The following is a 17,922-nucleotide window of genomic DNA, read 5'->3' as shown; positions in this document are numbered from 1 at the left end:
CAAGGAGGGAAAACAGTACACCTCTCTGAACAGTGTCTGGGAGGCTGTGGTTGCTGCTGCACGCAATGTTGATGGTGAACAGATCAAAACACTGACAGAATCCATGGATGGCAGGCTTTTGAGTGTCCTTGCAAAGAAAGGTGGCTATATTGGTCGCTGATTTGTTTTTGTTTTGAATGTCAGAAATGTATATTTGTGAATGTGGAGATGTTATATTGGTTTCACTGGTAAAAATAAATAATTGAAATGGGTATATATTTGTTTTTTGTTAAGTTGCCTAATAATTATGCACAGTAATAGTCACCTGCACACACAGATATCCCCCTAAAATAGCTAAAACAAACTAAAATCTACTTCCACAAACATTCAGCTTTGATATTAATGAGTTTATTGGGTTCATTGAGAACATGGTTGTTGTTCAATAATAAAATTATTCCTCAAAAATACAACTTGCCTAATAATTCTGCACTCCTTGTAATCCTGTTAGTGAGACGTTTGCCTTCATACTTACATTTGGGTTCCCCGGTTCTTTTCTTCTTTAGTTTACATATAACAATACTAAACTTTGCTACACTCTTTGTCATGCGACTCTTACGATCATATCTTCCTTGACCATTACAAATGGCTTTGACCTCTTTATCATCACTAAGGATGAATGTGTTAGTAAGCTTACAACGGCTGTTAACATCATAGATCTGCCTGTTTTTATTTCTGTATCACATTTTCCACACTCATCTTAGCATCTACATGTTGCCGTCTGAACTTTTCATAAGGGGTTTCATTCTGCTGCTGTTTGGGTTGAAGATTGGCTAGTTTTGAGAGTCCAGTGTCAACGAGCAGCACAAGCAACAAACCAGCAAACATGATCCTCATTGTTTCCTGGAGAAGGAAAAACAGGAACATTTTCCAGATTAAGAATTTAAAGCAGCAAAAATCTTGTCACTGTAGTGGTGGAAATAATTATTTGATCTCCTGTTGAATTTGTAACTTTGCTCATTAACAAAAAAGGAACAGTCACTAAATTTTGTATTAGTTTGATTTTAATGGAGAGACAGAATATTATCTTGCTCAGGTCTACAATCTCGTATACTATGGGCAAGACCAAAGAGCTGTCAAGGGACGATAGAGACAAGACTCTAGACCGGCACAAGGCCTGAACAGGTGTATGGACTTCTGCAAGAATGAAAAGGCACCAACTGTTCATGCATTTATTCAGAAATGGAAGATATTTAAAATGACCTTTAGTCGTCTCAAGCTCCATGCAAGAACTTGCTTTATGGAGTGAGGATTATCATGAGAAAGTTGTTGGATCAGCCACAACTACAAGAGAGAAGCTTGTTAATGAGCTGAAGGCAGTTGGGATCACAGTCATTTAAAACATTGGTAACACACCATGCTGTAACAGACTAAAATCTTGCAGCACTTCCAAGGTCCCCCTGTTCAAGGAGAAACATGTATAGGCCCATCAAGTGCCAGTGAACATCTAAATGATTCAGGGAAGACTTTGGAGAAAGTGCTGTGGGGAGATGAAACGTAATTCGAATTATGTGGCTTTAACTGACCTTTTGAAATAGGGCGCGGACGCAAAAAATAGCATCCCGCAGTCAAGCAGAGAGATGGAAACATTATGGTGTGGGCCTGTTTTGCTACAGGACGACTTAGCAGTTCCAACCAGTCAGACTGCGTCGTCAGACTGCAAGCCACGGATTGGCTTGTCAGTCGCAGCACTCGATAAGTCATGAGATGGTGTCTTTCACTAAAATCAAAACTGCAATTTTTTTAAAACCCTGCAACAAGGGAAATAGCTGCACAACACCGTGGTTCCTAAGTGTGACAAAAAGCCACAGATATATCATCGCTGCCACGTCTTCCTATGTTGTGGCATTCGTGTTGCTTTTAAATGACAACATGGACATTGGGCCGCTTTGTCGTAATGACCACACGCACATTAGGTGGTACTTGATTGTAATGGAAAATGAGTTGAGTCACAGCAAGCCGATCTGAGTATGTACTAATGGAGAAGTGCTATAAGATCACGGAGCGGTCTAGTCAGTCTCCAGACCTCAGTACTGTAGGAAATCTGTGGAGGGAGCTGAAGTTTCAACTTTCCAAGTGGCAGTCAAGAAACTTAAAGGATTCAGAGAGTTTCTGTAAAGAGGAGAGGGCCCAATTGTGTAAACCAAGAGACGTGAAACATCGTGCTACTTGGAGATGAGATATTTATTTCACTCAGTGACGTGCAAATCAGTTTATACATTTTATGTTTTTTGTTTTTTTTGGCTGATATTCTTTCTCTCTCCATTAAAATGAAACAACTATCAACATTAGAAACTGTTGACTTCTTTATTTACTGCAGGGGTCAACTAATAATTTCCCCCCCTGGCATCAAATTTAAATACATAGAACAACATAACAGATAAACATAGTATCTTCTTATTATGACCTCTTTTTTTTTTAAACATGTTTGATTCGCCCTTTAAAATCAATACCGAGGTCATAAGCACGACTCTGTGTTTCTCTTCTCTCTTGCTTTTTACGTTATACGAGCACCTAGTTACAGATTTACAAGCGTCACGTAATATTTGGCAGCGTTCTCTTGAAACTTTTATTTTGAAACTGAAACACGCCGAAAAGCGGAAGCAGGCTTCTGCACACCTGAGGTGCACGCGCTGCGTACACCCCCTCTGTCGGGCATGCGCAGCAGAGCGTGCGCGCCAGAGGTGGCTGACTTGAGCAGAAAGCGCAGAACCAGCAAGAAAGGAAAAGACAGAAACAGACAGAGTTAACCTGAGCTTGAAATTAACCAAGAGTCAGCAGAGCGACTTTTCACAGGGGGAACAGGACCTGTTGATTTTTCTAACTGATGGCTACACACAGCTCTGCTGGACAGGTAATTACCGCTGTTCGGTTTAATATTTGATTTTAAACAGTGTTTGAAGCTAAGACAAAAACAGATCATATATTTTCATACAGTGATGTTCCAGTCGGGTTAATGTTTGTGTGTCCTACCTGTAAAGACTGCAGGTTACTGGAGCGTGTCTGCAAATGTGAAGCCCCCCTTCAGTCTAATATTGACACCGTTATGCCGTCTGCACTTCCCGCTACCTACTCTTGAAAACGATGTGCGCATCTACTTCACTATTTACGGTTCAACATGTTTCCTGTTGCTCTGAGGTGCATCTAACAAACAAACAAATCATTTACCACTAATAATAACAATTTTACTTTATTAATATAAACACATATATAGCAAAGGTCTTATTCAAATTTATGCAGCCTAGGATAAAAGTTGGTCTTTTTTGATATAGGATGTTTGGAAATTATTTTATTGTTATGATTTTTGCATTTTGTTATTTAATTTGTTGCAAAGAAGAAAACAAGTTTATGTAAACAAGTGGAAATTAAGCCTTTTAAATAACCTTGGTGGGTTTTTTGGTTGTTCAAGAGTTGAACCATACATAGTATCACAGGTGGCTGACTGCAGTTAGATAATAGCTGTCACAAAAAATATTATCTTCATACACGTCACAGCTGTGTAAGCACTGATATTGATAATAGATGGGACCACAAAGAGACAACATTTTTTGCTAAATGTAATTATTATATTAGAAATTTATAAAACTTGTGATTCAAATTTTTCCAAATGAGAACATGTACCTTTTTTTGCTTTACTGATCAGTGGTTGGTTGGTTAACCTGCAGGTGTTCAGGCACGAGTCCGTCGTCTGGAAGAGCAGGTGGTGAAGATGTCTTCAGTGACTGAAATGCCCTGAAGGTGGAATTAAAGTTAAACTTTATTTGAACATAAATCAGTAAAGACAGGCCTCCATCCTGACATGCAGTACTTGCATTACTTATGTATGATATGCATGCTCACAGAACCCAGATGATGCTAGCATGTTTTGAAGCCAATGTCTGGATAGTGAATGTGAGTATAAGTGTGGCAGGAGAGTGATTTCTCTCTCTTTCTTGGAAGTATACAAAAGCCTGTTGTTTATAAAATGTTAATAAACAAACAACAAGTTCTTACCGAATGAGAAGTGAAGCCTGGAGATGAGCAGAGATCAAGTCAAGTACAGTTCAGACACGCTGTTATTAAATTCTACCTGAGCAGGTTATAGTTCACCTCAGTAACAGAAGAATAAATAACACTTGGCTCTGAGGGCTTCAGTTTTTATACATTGCTGCAGCACCACCTTAAGCAATCATTTACATCAATACCTACAGCACTAGCCCACCAGTTCTAAGAAACGTCTCTGTTTGTGGTTCAGAACCTAATGTGACGACCAGTGACCACAACAGCATGCAGCTGCAGGTTGTCATTCACAGCTGGCTTTACAATAGAAGAGAATAAAGAGGCATTTTTCTGTAAAACTTTTCTGTAAAATATTACTTTTAAATAAATAAATAAAATGTGTCTAAAAATAAAATTAGGTAAACACCCAGAATAATGAATTAAAAAAAAACTGCATTTGGCTTAGTTTTTGTTAACTTGGTGTAATATGTCATGTGTTGTTCAGCTGAACTCTTCTTCCACACAACATGACCCCTGTGAGCGCCGCCTGCTCCAATCAGAGACAAGGTAAAATGTAGCACTATTAAAACAATGTGATTAATGCTGCATGAAAGTGAGCATTTAGCACAATAGCACAATTAGAGCCCTGAAACCTCAAATTGGATATGTTCAAACATCAAAGCTTACTCAAAAGAGACATGGAATCACTTTAGTTTGTCTCCAGATCTGTTCTTCCTGTCGTCCCCATTTACCAATATTTGCTGAGTCATCACAGAACTTTTGCAGGAATCATTTAGCAAAGTTGTAGGAGACGTCTGCTGTGTATATTATGAATAGAAATGGAGTCAGGACTGTTCCTGTGGGGTGCCTATACTGCAGACTACCCATTCAGACACATAATTCCTCATGTACTGAGGGTGGTTGGTAAGATCGTCCAGGATCCATGTGGTGATGGTCCACACCTGTGTAATCAGGCCTGTCCTTCAGGATTGTCAGTATAATCGTGTTAAAAGCACTGGAGAAATCAAAGCACATGATTCTCACAGTGCTCCACACACTTTCCAGGTGAGCGAGGGATCGGTGTAGGAGCTGGATGACAGCATCATCTACCGTAATGTTGGGGTAGTAGGTGAACTGGAAGGGGTTCAGCAGTGAACTCACCTGGGGCCGAAGATCAGCAAGGACCAGCTCTCCAGGGTCTCCATCAGGTGTGATGTCAGAGCCTCCAGCCTGTAGCTGTTGTTCATTTACATCTGCCTAATTGATCATTTATCCTCAGCACACTTTTCAGTTCCCTTGCCTGAAACTGGACAACATGGAAAGTCTGAATTCAAACACAGGTTGCAGCTTGCGGCATTTTTTGACTCAGTGCAGGATGAGTGACGGAGCGCTTCTCCCACTGAAAACGCTACGTCCAGGTGAACAGAATTAACTGTTTGGCACAGGTCCCCCAAATGTTTTGCTCTGCTCTGAATTCACAGATCATGTCTGTTTTACTTGTGAGCTATAAGGTATAAAATTCTCTTGTGTATATATTTGTCTTCACAGATGTACAGCAGAGCTTTTTGTGAGAGTGAAATAAAAAATAAAGTAGTAAAACCACCAGAATAAACACAATAAACCACCTTTCAGTTCAACTTTTGTTGTCTCAACAATGTTCTCATTTATATTTTTTGCTGTTTAACTTACCAAATATTTCCAGTAAGACATTTGATCAGGTCTTTTAAAACTTCCTATTAACCAAACAGCATTCTCAAGCTGCTGCTGCACTGTTAAGAAAAATCATAAATTTAACCCTCACAGCACAGTCACAAGAAAACAAACAAACCCATATGGAAAAGAAATAGAAAAAACTTATAAAAGACTTGCATCAGATTTGGCCTACTTCATATAGTGAATCATATAAGGCTTATATGATTTACTCATGAAAGTGGCCACTTTCATATATTGTTTTAGTAAGTATCCAAAACATACAAGTTTTACTTTATATCATTTTTCAAGGGATCTTATATCTGTTTTCACTCTTGTATGCTTTTCATACAAGTTTCACACAAGACAGATACAAACTTTATAAGATTTATAAATATCTTTTCCATGTGGGAACATACAGTCATGTGGAAAAGAGTGTTTTCATAAAAATATAGCGTACTAGTAAAAACTAAGAACACTGATTTAGTAACTTATAGAGCTACCTTTGGCAGCAATAATGTTACCAAATTGTTTCTGTATGACTACCAGTCTGTCACAAGGTTGCTCAGGATATTTGAATCACTCTTCTTTACATGGCTTCTTCAGATCGTTGAGGTTTGTGGTATTAGTTTATGTTCAGCTCTCTCAAGTTCCCAGCACTGAATTTTAGGTTGAGGTCTGGACTGTGACCGGGCCATTGCAAAACCTTGATTCTTGTCTTTTTTAGCCATTCTGTTGCAGCTCTGCTGATGTGTTTGGGAACTTTGCCCTGCTGCTTGACCCAAACTCACTTTTGACTCTACAGTACTTGGTATACAGGGGAGTTCAGTGAAAATTCGATGGTGCAAGGGGCCCAGGTTCTGTAGCTGCAAAACAAGCTCAAATCATCACCCCTTCACCACTGTGCTGACAGCTTGTATGAGGTGTTTGTGCTGGTATGCTTTGCAACTTTGCTACCAAACTTGCAGCCATGCTGTCATGCTCTTTTTAGAGAGAAGAGACTTTCTCTTTGCAACCCTCCCAAGAAGGCCACACTTATTCAACCTTTTTCTAATTGTACTGTCATGGACTTTAACATTTAACATGCTAACTGAGGCCTGTAGAGTCTGAGATGTAACCTTGGATTTTTGAGCTTTTTCTGACCATTGCACAGTTTGACCCTGGGGTGAATTTTCTAGGACGTCCATCTCTAGAAAGATTATGACACTGTGTTAACTGCCAATTATGCTTTCGTATAGGTGCTCACACTTGCTGGTAAACCAAGAATCAAGTGCAGTTGATTAGCAGCATCTGGCTGCTATTTATCTTTTTCATTTGTATTGAAGCATTAAAGGTGCTTTCTGAACAACATGAGCTGTGTGAAGCAATAAATGGTGAGCATATTACCCTCTATAGTCTACAGACAAACTAGAGCATCCAAATCACGTGATCAATTTAAGTTGACATCGAACCCTCACTGAGTCTCGTTTCAGTTTGGGTCAGAAAGACTTCAAACTACATACCAGTTTTAGAATCACCTTTAGTGCTAGAAGAAACGGTAAAACTGCATCTTCTAAGGATGTAACGAAAACAAAATGCAAGTAAAACGTGATTTCCATTTCGTATTGGGGAAAATGCAGCATGACAGCCAATCGCAAAATTATATGGCTGCTGAGGAAAAGGAGAAGTTGTTAAAGTGAAGGCCAAACAACGACATCAACAGCGAGTTTTGAGATTCGAGAGATTTGTGGCATTTTTGGAGTGTGTAGTCTAGCCTTTTATGTTTTTTTGTTTGTGTTTTTTGAGTGTCAAAAACACAGTCAAATTCAAATAATAACTGTATATTCTTATTTGTGCTGGTGTGCTGAAAATAATGATACCAAACAAGGAAAAATAAGCAGTTTGTAAAAGTGAAATATATAAAGGTAAACTCAAAAGGTGTCAAAAACGGCCATTTATAGGTTTGACTTCAGAGTTTTACATTACACAAAGATTGCATTATAACATATTATAACATATGTTGTTAGTGTGATAACATCTGCATTGCATTCATAGAAGTTTCTTCTGCTCTCAGAACAGATTCAGTTGTTCACAGTTTTGGCACACGGTGCATTACCAGGCTGCAAACACTCACAAGGTGTTGAGTTGTGGTCATGAAAAGAACAAAGTGCTTAACGATAATTCTGTGATGCAGTGTCATCAGACTGTTGACAAACCCTCAGTCTAGCCACAGTGTGACAGCACGGCTTCATGGAAAGTCATGTTTTGAATTACTTCTCATGCAGTGTTTTCTGCTCTTTATTTCATGTTCATTTACTTGACCAAGCCTCTGATGTGTAAATCAAATCCATGTGAATGTCATCAGAACATATTTTATAATGAAAATTGTTTTCTTTTACTAATAAGTTGAGGATTTGGCATAACATTGAATATAGAAGTTTTCCATCTGTGAAGGTCAGTTTCTATGTTGGATTGTAAACTCACTTTAGTAGTCCTCCTCCTCCATTATTCCATCCATTTTGTGCAGTTGATCAGTGCCACTGGCACCAAATCAGCCCCGGAGCATGATCCTACCACCACCAGGCTTAACATCTGGTACACGGTTCTCAGATTTCAAAGGATCACCTTTGATGCACCAAACATACTGTTGTCATTATATAGCTCAGTCATAGTCTAGTCTGCCCATAAAGCTGTCTTTCCAGAAGCAAATGGCTTTTTTGTGGTTGGGATCCTCTCAGTTCACAGTAATAACAAATTCCCTCTGATCTAAGGGGGACTCTTTGGGTCTTCTTCCAGTCCTTGGCAAAGTGGTAACACCTCACCTTTGACACCTTGTAAGATGTCAGTTTTAGTTTATTTTCATGTTAGTTGTTTTAGTTGATTATATGCTGTTCTATCTCGTTTTTTTTAATATACGGCTGTTTTAATCTTTACGTATTATGTGTTTTGTTTTATTCTACTGTTTTCTTTTTTAACTTATTTACTGTACAGCACTTTGGTCCTGTGCTGGGTACTTTAAAGTGCTTTATAGATAATGCTGGATTGGATCATCTTCCACACCACTGCCATTTTTGTATTCAACAGGATCCATTCACATGAACTTTCAGCACATCCAAAAGCCCGTCCGGCTTTGTCACTTCTGAGGAATCGAACACTGTCTTCTCTCTGGTCCACTCCCTATGGATCATTTGTACGCTGGCTACAGATTGATTTCTTTACCAGGAGTGGGGTTTGAACCCACGTGGACAAATGTCCATTGGATCTTAAGTCCAACGCCTTCACCACTTGGCCATCCTGGTCCGACAGAGCTGAGCGGCGTAACAGACACGTCGCCCAACAGTAAAGTCATTACTCACAGCATTAAAATGCTTTTTACAAAGTTATATATGAATAAAATAAATCCTATTAACAGGACAGTGTTGCTTTGGCAGAGAGAAGAACGTGTGCAACAGCTTTTATTATTATTTATTATTAGCAAGATACAAATACAAGAATATAATTTGAGTATAAATCTTCACATATCGGCAGCTTTTCTTGTGTAACCTCATCTTTGTCCAGAAAGTAAAGTGAGGAATGATGTTGGTGTATTTTTGTCATCCTGGAGCTTTCAGACTCATGAAGTCACACTGAGCTGAAGCTCTGCTCTACAACAGAATCACGAGAGTGTCTCCAATAAGCTGCAGAGATGATTGTTGTTTTAATTTTTAACTGTACACATGCAAAAAATTAGGAGAGAGGTCATGAAGTTTTTTCCTAAAGAGCAGCGCCCTCTGCAGTTTGTGTGTCGAAGTGCAAAAGCTTACAGCACCTGGTATTCCCAGGCGGTCTCCCATCCAAGTACTGACCAGGCCCGACCCTGCTTAGCTTCCAAGATCAGACGAGATCGGGCGTGTTCAGGGTGGTATGGCCGTAAGCGAAAGGACAGCTCATAAACGGCCTTTTATCCATGCTGTAAGGACACATACGCCGCTTACGTTTTTGTTTTCTATATTTAAGTTAAAATGTCCAAACGACAAAAATGTTGGATTTCCAAATCGTCCTAACACACTGTGTGCTCTCTGTCACTTTCACACTGTGCTGTAATCAACGAACGTGTTCTTATCGTCATGTTACTGCGGGAAAAGCATGTTTGCAGCTCAGTGTTGAAGCTGCAGTTAATAACGAAGGTTTGCATGTTGTCGCTGTAACACATGAAGTTTAGCACAATAATATATATCAAACTGTGTGACATTTGCCACCCTCCAGCTGACGAGGCACGAGGCTGGTGCGGTTCTCCTGAACCCCCAGCTGAAGAAACAGACACAGAGCCAGCAGGTACGGAGACCTCTGGCTGAAGGGACACTAACTGAAGCTGCACAGGGCACACAGGCGGCTCAGGATGCAACGGCTGGGGCTGTGCAGTGCAAACAGTCTGTCCGGGATTTATTAGAGAGATGCGGTCCCCTTCTGGTTGAATAGAAGGGTGAGCTGCACAGTCAGTGAAGGGCTGAGCTAACGGTAACACAGGAAATTGAACTATGGACTGAGCTGCTAACAGAGCTAATGACTGTGCTATAGACTGAAATGCATACAGTAGTGATGGTGGTGATGATGGTTGTGGCCTTAAGTCTCCTGACCCTCTGGAACACAGGGAGGACTGCTGGGTGGGCTCGCCTGAGCCTTCAGCAGAAACAGGAACAGGTGCAGGCCTGCCGGACACTGTCGCTCCCACCCGAGGAGTAGGTACGGGTGCGGAGACGGGCTGTATCCTGGCTGACCTCACCCTGGGGACCGGCATGGGTGCAGGGGTGGACTGGTTCACAGCCCCCCTCACCATAGAAGCCGGGACCGTCACCGGCACCGGCTGGGCAGCTGCCGTTCTCACCCGAGGAGCTGGTACGGGTGCAGAAACTGACAGGGCCTCAGCCGGCCTGGAAATCAGAGCGGGGACCAACTGGGCCCCAGCCTCCCTCACACGAGGAACTGGTACGGGTGCAGGGGTACGCTGGGCCCGAGCTGCCCTGGGAGCAGGAACACGAGTAGTCTTAGAATGGGTAGGCTCAGGATTAATATATGCTGGGTCAACAAAACAGACCTATCAAAATGAATAATGAATAATGAATTTAGCAGTTTTCAAGGGTTTGAAGTGTGTGAATTGTCCTTAATTAACCCCCCCTCCCAGGGAGCTGAACAAAAATAATTGTCCCAGTCAATGTCATCATCCAGCAGGGACACACCAAAAGGATCAGAAGTGAGTTTGTCTTTTATGTCCAGAGAAGCGGGAGAAAAACAGTCATTGTAACTCACCACCATAGGTTGGTCAGCAATGTCCAGTTTATGGCGGCGTGTGTGCCGCTTCCTTCGGGAAGGGGAAGCGGGCGGAGAAAACAGCTGAGCCTCCGGCGTGCAGAACGGCGACGCCGAGGCTGGAGCGTGGGCATCTGAAGAGATGCCGAGAATTCCCACCTGAAGCGGCTTGGGTGCAGGTGAAGCAGCAGGTGGGGGCTTTCGGCAGCTCCAGGGACCACCGAGAGCCAGCCGAGTTCCTCGGAAAATCCGCCCGTAGTCAGGATTGCGCCACGGCCTCAAGCGAAGCTCCTAGTCCAGCTGGGCAAAGGCAGCATCCTGACGCTCACGCAGCTGAGAGCGGTTTGCTGGGTCCGTGTAATGGTCGCGATCTTCTGTCATGTTTCGGCTGTGTGGCAGGCAGGAATTGGACCCAAACGCAAACTCACGGGGACAGAAATTGAACTCAAAAGCACAGCTTTATTGCTAGAAAACAGATCACAAACAACATAAAACTAAACTGGGAAAAACTAATTGTAATGTACACCAGGAGACACGGGAAGAATCACACACAGCATGAGGGAGACCGCGACACTGACATAGAGAAACACAGGGCTTAAATACACTGGGAAATAACGAGGGGAATGAGACACAAAAGGAGAGCACAGCTGGGGGAAATCAGAACTGACGAGACAAGGAAGCAAAGTAGGATACACTCACATGAGATACAGACCTTCAAAGTAAAACAGGAAGTAGCACAGAAGCAGACTTGACTAGGGGAGACAGAGCAACTAAGAAACACAGAACAACAACAAAGAGACACAGAGGGCAGCTACTAAATACTCAGAAAACTAAACAGAATACAAGAAAGCCAAACTAAGACGCTAGACTATAGAATAAACTGGGGCAACAAAGAGAACTAAGATCATAATACAAAAACTCTGAGACACAAGAAACTCAACACTGGGTCACCGACCCAGGACCGTGACAATAAGTAAAATAACCCAAAAAGCTAAAAGAAACACAATATCAATCTTTCATTACAGTTTGAATTTTCTAATTTTGTTTTTCTACCATAACTCTTCCACATTCATTAATGTTCAATAATTCAATTCAGTTTTATTTGTATAGCTCCAAATCACAACAACAGTCGCCTCCAGGCGCTTTTCAATAATGACTGAAACATTATTTTCACCACTATTTGAGCTTATTTAGTGTCTCTTTGAAAGGGCTGTGACACTGACCTCTGTCTCTGTGACAGGGATCTGGGTCCGTCCAAGGATTTCTTTTCTTTTACTCTTTGTTTCTTTTGCTGCCCAATCCATGAGAAAGATTTATCTTTTTCCCTGTCTTTCATGTCTTTATACAAATTGGTGATGTTGCTGCTATAGTAGAAAATTTCCTTCCTACACACATCATGTTAACAGTTTTTTCATCTACAGCTGTAAAGTACGTGATGCTCCGCTTTCTCACTGCCTGGAGCCTACAAGGCTCTGCTTAGTGCTGCTGAGTCCTGTGACCACAAGACAACTGGCCAGATCATAACAGGGACCACATGTAAACTGTACTGACAATGCTCCAAATTAGGAAAATCACCTTATTTTTTACTTTACTGATGGATGAGTGGTCAGTTGGTAAACCTGCAGTGGTTCAGACACTTGTTGGTTGTCTGTATATACTTTTGAAAAAAAAAATATATACAGACATATGTGAAAAAGTGTTTGCCTCCTTACTCATTTCCTATTTTTTGTATATTAGTAACACTTAAATGTTTTATATTAAATATTGAAACATTTATATGTGATAAAACAAATTATAACATAAATTAACTGTGGTGTAGTACATCTGTGGATCATCTGAACTCATCTTTGAAGCTGAGTTCAATTTCCTGATTATTGCCACCCCTGTTCTCAATCGAGAAATCACCTAAATGAGGCTTAAAGTTGTGGGACTCCAGCGAACCACGATAATGAGAACCATTATCCACAGATGAAAAAAATATGGAACAAACGCGTCAGAGAGTAGCGACTGGCGCATTTGACGCGCGAATGAAAATATGCGCGCAAGTTTTTGTGTTGCATTTTGTGCATTTGCGCGTATCGCGTCTACCGCTCGAGTTGGAAAAATCTGAACTCCAGCATCAATTCGTGCCGCGACAACCAATCAGGAGCCTGGTGACGTGGCTCTGACCTAGGTCAAAGGGGCAGGTCCAGCCAAAGCCCTTCACTCTTCATTTAATATGGAGGAAGGGCTAATCAACGCTGTAGGACACCAGCTGCTTTCTGTACTGAGACAGGAATAAAAAGGACCTACTTGGAGGAAGATATGTGAAGAGATCGGGCAACCTGGTACGCTCGTTCATTTCTCTGTTGAAATTTTTGACTGACCCGAGAAAGCTGTGCTAAAGCTAGCAAGCCCGCCCACTGCTGTGTATGTTGTCATATAGGAATATATGTTATTGTTTATTAATAAACAGTATACAGTGGTCCCGCTGTTCATCCGTCACTGCCTCGCTTTTTCGCAGTTTTTTATTGCACAGTACAGCTGTCAACAATGAGCATTGCATTCTGCAGCCTGATTGACAAATCTCCTCCATGTCGTGTCTCCTGCGCTTGCCAAATTTATGTTTATGTTTGGTTTTGCTAACCATCACGTCCAATAGAAAAAACAGCACAAAAACACCCATAACTATGACCCTCATTCGCAAATAGACACCTGCACCAGGAGGGAAAAAGGCGCACAAAAGTGGCAGGCAGAAGAAGACAAAACGCGGCATAAGTGAGTGGCGAGGGGCTAGTTATTCTGAGAACCCCTGCTGCAATAAATGAGGGACCAATGTAAATACTTTCTCTATGACTATTGTTTTCAACCTGTCAACATTTAATATTGTCTTGACAGAGTCAACTGATTCTGCAGCAGAGCATCCCCTGTTGCTTCTCCTGCTGCTGCACCCACAGGTATGTACAGCAAGCTCTGATGGCTTTTTACTCTGTGGGATTCCCTTGTGATTACCTTTACGAAATATCTACAACCAATCTGTTTATATCCTGTGTTTTTCAATGTTGAAAATGAAAATCTAGTAGCAGCCTTCTCATTTCTTTGTGTTGTTTTGTGGTTTGTTTTACAGGCCCACAGAGGAGGACAGCTCCGAGGCGGACGAGGGACGGGTCCCAGGACGGTCCATCGGCGGTGGAGCTGGCCATCCTGGAGTCCCTGAAGAGGCCACGCCAGTCTCCAATGGAGCAGCCTTGTTCCTGCTCTGGAGAGCATGCCGCCTCAGACGAGAGTATTAGTGAAATTTCAAATTTATAAATTAGTTTTTGAAAAATGCACAGCTGTGTTAAATTTGGAAACATTGGACCCTAGCAATCAGTCGTTTTCTGATGAGGCAGCAGGCTCTCCAGGGCAGAAACAATGTTCTTATTTTTCTCCCTGAGGCTCTTCCACTTTAAGCTGGGTCCTTTTTATTCCCATCTCTCTGTAAATAGTTATATTTTATATATTTATGTTTAATGTTTTTCTGTTTGAGAATTTTAATATTTTCTCAAATAAATTTTTGTAATGACTAATGTCTCAGTTCCACTACACAGCAAATATTGGCACACAACTTGACACATGTAGAATTAATTTCATATTATACTAATGACAAAATATACTAAAATATAGGAACATAGTGAAGACCAATTAGTTAAGAGAATAAAGAGGTTAGTTTATTTTGGGTAGTAGAGCTAATTTATTAAGAAAATTTTTAAAAAGGCAGGAACGCTCTTTAGAGGTTTGTGGGTGGCTGAGAGCCATTGTGGGGAAGTCACTGGGACTTCAAATGGGCTATTCTTTTGGCTGCCAAGACACTGCTCCCTCTGCCGAGAAGTGGGCCATGAACTTCTCCCTCACCAGGACAGCCTGGAGGAGTTGTTGGCTGCTACACGACCCAGGCCTTTTTGAAAATGAACCTGTGATAGGACATAGCATATCAACATAGAATTGTTATTATCATATAACTAAAGATGAACCAAACTGTTCACAATTTTATCTAGCTCTCAGGTTTAAAAGGCTGGTGACCCCTGTTATAGAGTCTGACAGCTGCAGGGATTATATACAAATATTCAACTGGTTCTATACCAGAATTTAAAAAAAAAAAAGACTTTATTAGATACACCTGAGTATCACTACAAACATTACCAACAGTGGTCCTCATACCACAGTTTGCTATCAGTAAACACCGACGGCACCCTACTTTAAAAATATAAAAAAATAAAGTTTAAAACGTTGAAGGCTTGATCATCTCCTGACCTTTCCATAGATATGATGAGTGTCACAGCCTCTTGTGGTGTCCGTTTCCCTCATCTCCATCTCGTTTTACTCCCACTCATTTCCAGCAGCCGTCTCTGTTCGTCTGCCTTCCCATTTCAATCCTAATGAGGCTTTATTCCCACTGAAGCAGCTGCACAGCACGGGGAAAGAAGACGCAGGAACCCCCGGCTGAGTTCATCCACAACTTCTGACCTTCTCTGTCTCTCTCCATCCACCTCTCTTCTATCTGTGTAGATGTTTACCTGTCCATGTGACTGCTGACATTAGGAAGCTGTCACTAAACTGCTGTCGCTGCCAATGACTGTCATGTCCCCTCGAGTGTTAGCCCCCCCAGAGCTCTAAAGCACAGGCTTTAATAAGCCCGGCAAGAGAAATGCCAGCTTCCTATGCAGCCTGAGCTGAGAACGTTGGAGTGACAAAGAAGAGGGGGGCGAAGGTCTGATGCACACAGGGAAAAGTTAGAGAGGAAAAGAGAGAGCAGGAAATTATTCTTACTCTTAGGACGTATATGGCCCAACAGGCCTAGCAGTCATGATACAGCTGAGCTACATCCTCCTGGAAAGCAGCTACCATTACAGTCTCCCCATCTGCTGGAAGGCAGACGCTTCAAAACAGAGTGAGAAGTAAAGAGAGCGGCAGGAACTCAAACAAAATTAACGCCATATTTTATCTTTAAAAATCATATATATTGCTTTACCAAAACAGCTTGTTTTTGTGTTTCTTTAAACTACCATCTCTTAAACCAACTTGAACTGAATAGTGAGCACAGCCACTAGGCATTATGTAACAAAAAAGACAGGGATGGGAGGGAGCGAGACGGTACCTGCACTGACGTTTAAAAAGAAGGAATAGGAGGAGGAGGGGGGGTGGAGGTGGTGGAGCACTCTGATAGGGGGAAAACAGAGATTTCAGCAAAGCTCAGTCCAAAGCACTTTCCTAATGATTTCCCTGTAACATTAGTCCTCGAGGACCCCGTCACAGCAGACTACTGTGAGCGCCACCAGACAGTTAATGAGACAAAAACGAGACGCTCTTACAGCCAGGAGGCTGCTTCCAGATGACGCTTGATTCATTTGATTGATTATCTGTGAATAAGTCTTGAGCCTCTCCTCGGTTCTTTATATTTTGCCTGTACTGAGCCAGATGTTCTTCTTAAGCAACCTTTCTTTACACTTTCTGAAGGTCATTTAAAGTTTTTTCACCCATTTTCAGTCCAGTCCTTGTACCTCATCACTTTGAGAGTGGTTTTTTTGTGTTTTGGGTTGTTGTTGTTTTCTTGTTTTTTTGTTAAGCCACTTAGCCTAACTCAAGGGATAAACCCGAGTTGTCAAATACAAAACAAAACACACAACTTAGCAAAGAACAAATTTTCAATTTTATCTTTAGGTACTTTGTTACTAGCAACCTGTCACAAAAACACACCATTTAATCTGATTTCTTTGGACTGGTAATAAAAGTAGGAGACAGAAAAAAGGGGACAGCCTGAAAAATCTATCTAAAGTGGAGGAACAGTACCTGAAAGTCATGTAAAAAAACTTCAGCAAACACCTGACACAGGACCTGAAAGATGCACCTGGTCCTTCAGTTGATCCATCTAGTGTTCCTCAAAGCCTCATCTCATGGTGTCAGTGAAGGGTGGCTGTCAAGAAGCCATTATTAAGGAAGGGAACAGGGAGAAAAGGCTGAGGGATGCCAAATTACACAAGAACTGTGTGGGATCATCTCGGCAGAGAATGGAACAAAAAGGCAGCTAATATCGAAAGAAGAGCTCTGAATGTCCTTAAAGAAGCCCGGAGAACTATTCCTGAAGACTACTTAAAGGAATTCCAAAGAAATGTGCCTGAGAGAGTTCAGGCTGTGCTGAAGATAAAGATGCTCAAGCTCATTAGCTCATTATATCAACTCTGTTTTTGCCTTTTATACTGTATTTTCATGTACGCTTTTCAAATTTAAACTGTTGCACCCGTTTCCCATTACCCAGCAAGTCATATGTTAGAATTAAGGTGTGGCTCAAACTTTTGCACAGTCCTACATTTCACAACTATAAAATGATTTGGCACCTGATAAACCTTTAAAAGCACTGACCTGCCTCTCCAACTATCTGTTTTAAACAACACGCACTTACCAGCAGTTGTGTTATGTTTTAAATCAGGTTAGCGGCTCAGACCTAAAACAGCCCTACATTCAGTTCTGGACCCAAGCTGACCCATTAAATTACGTGGTACTCCTTTTATTTGTACTCATGTACTCAGGCATAAATTATCAGGTACAAACTGTAACACCCAAACCTACCCTGTCATTACACCATCATCAGTTTACATTTTCAGACTGCAGTTGTAGCAGCGGCTACACTCAGAGAATTTTGATGCAGGATCTTTGGCTGCCAGCAGGCATGCCTCCTGTGTATTTGATTTTTTTAAACTGATGACTGAAGGTAAAGGTTTCACCACACATCTGTCAGCTGTCAATTAGGGCACTTTAAGTCTCAGAGTGTGATATGGGTCCTTGCGGTGCTTAGTCAGGGGCAGAGTATGTTTTCTGTTGTAAGAGTCAAAGTGATGTCTGCACAAGCTTTTAAGCTAAATAACACAAAGAGGAGCTCTTTTAAAACAAGAGTGAGACTGAGAGGCCTGCTGCAAGAAGATACACACCCAAGTGCTG

The 17,922-nt window shown here is 41.5% G+C and overlaps 1 protein-coding gene and 2 non-coding genes across 6 annotated transcripts in view; all 3 read right to left on the bottom strand.

The window, feature by feature from the left end:
* Positions 1 to 734: 734 nt before the first annotated feature.
* The window catches only part of LOC120436074 (ribonuclease-like 3), a 169,999-nt gene continuing 152,811 nt past the window's right edge, over positions 735 to 17,922 (bottom strand). For 2 of the 4 annotated variants that reach the window (XR_005610105.1, XR_005610107.1), the window contains 3 exons: positions 5,176 to 5,320; positions 3,658 to 3,768; positions 735 to 879 (listed from right to left, as the gene is read on the bottom strand). Coding sequence is in view for 2 of the 4 variants with exons in the window: in XM_039606416.1 (XP_039462350.1) it covers positions 3,706 to 3,768 (63 nt within the window). In the remaining 2 variants the exon portion in view is untranslated. Of the gene's footprint in view, positions 880 to 3,205; positions 3,769 to 5,175; positions 5,321 to 14,751; positions 14,901 to 17,922 lie in introns of those variants that run through there. The other 2 variants (XM_039606416.1, XM_039606417.1) reach the window with 2 other exon arrangements.
* trnal-uaa lies at positions 8,899 to 8,981 on the bottom strand. The gene has a single exon. It is a non-coding gene; the product is annotated as a tRNA-Leu (tRNA).
* LOC120436568 lies at positions 9,479 to 9,597 on the bottom strand. The gene has a single exon (XR_005610552.1). It is a non-coding gene; the product is annotated as a 5S ribosomal RNA (ribosomal RNA).

This window comes from Oreochromis aureus, linkage group 23, assembly GCF_013358895.1.
Source record: "Oreochromis aureus strain Israel breed Guangdong linkage group 23, ZZ_aureus, whole genome shotgun sequence".
NCBI lineage: Eukaryota > Metazoa > Chordata > Actinopteri > Cichliformes > Cichlidae > Oreochromis > Oreochromis aureus.
Note: the sequence above shows the minus strand (reverse complement) of the source record. Positions and strands in the feature narration are given on the sequence as shown.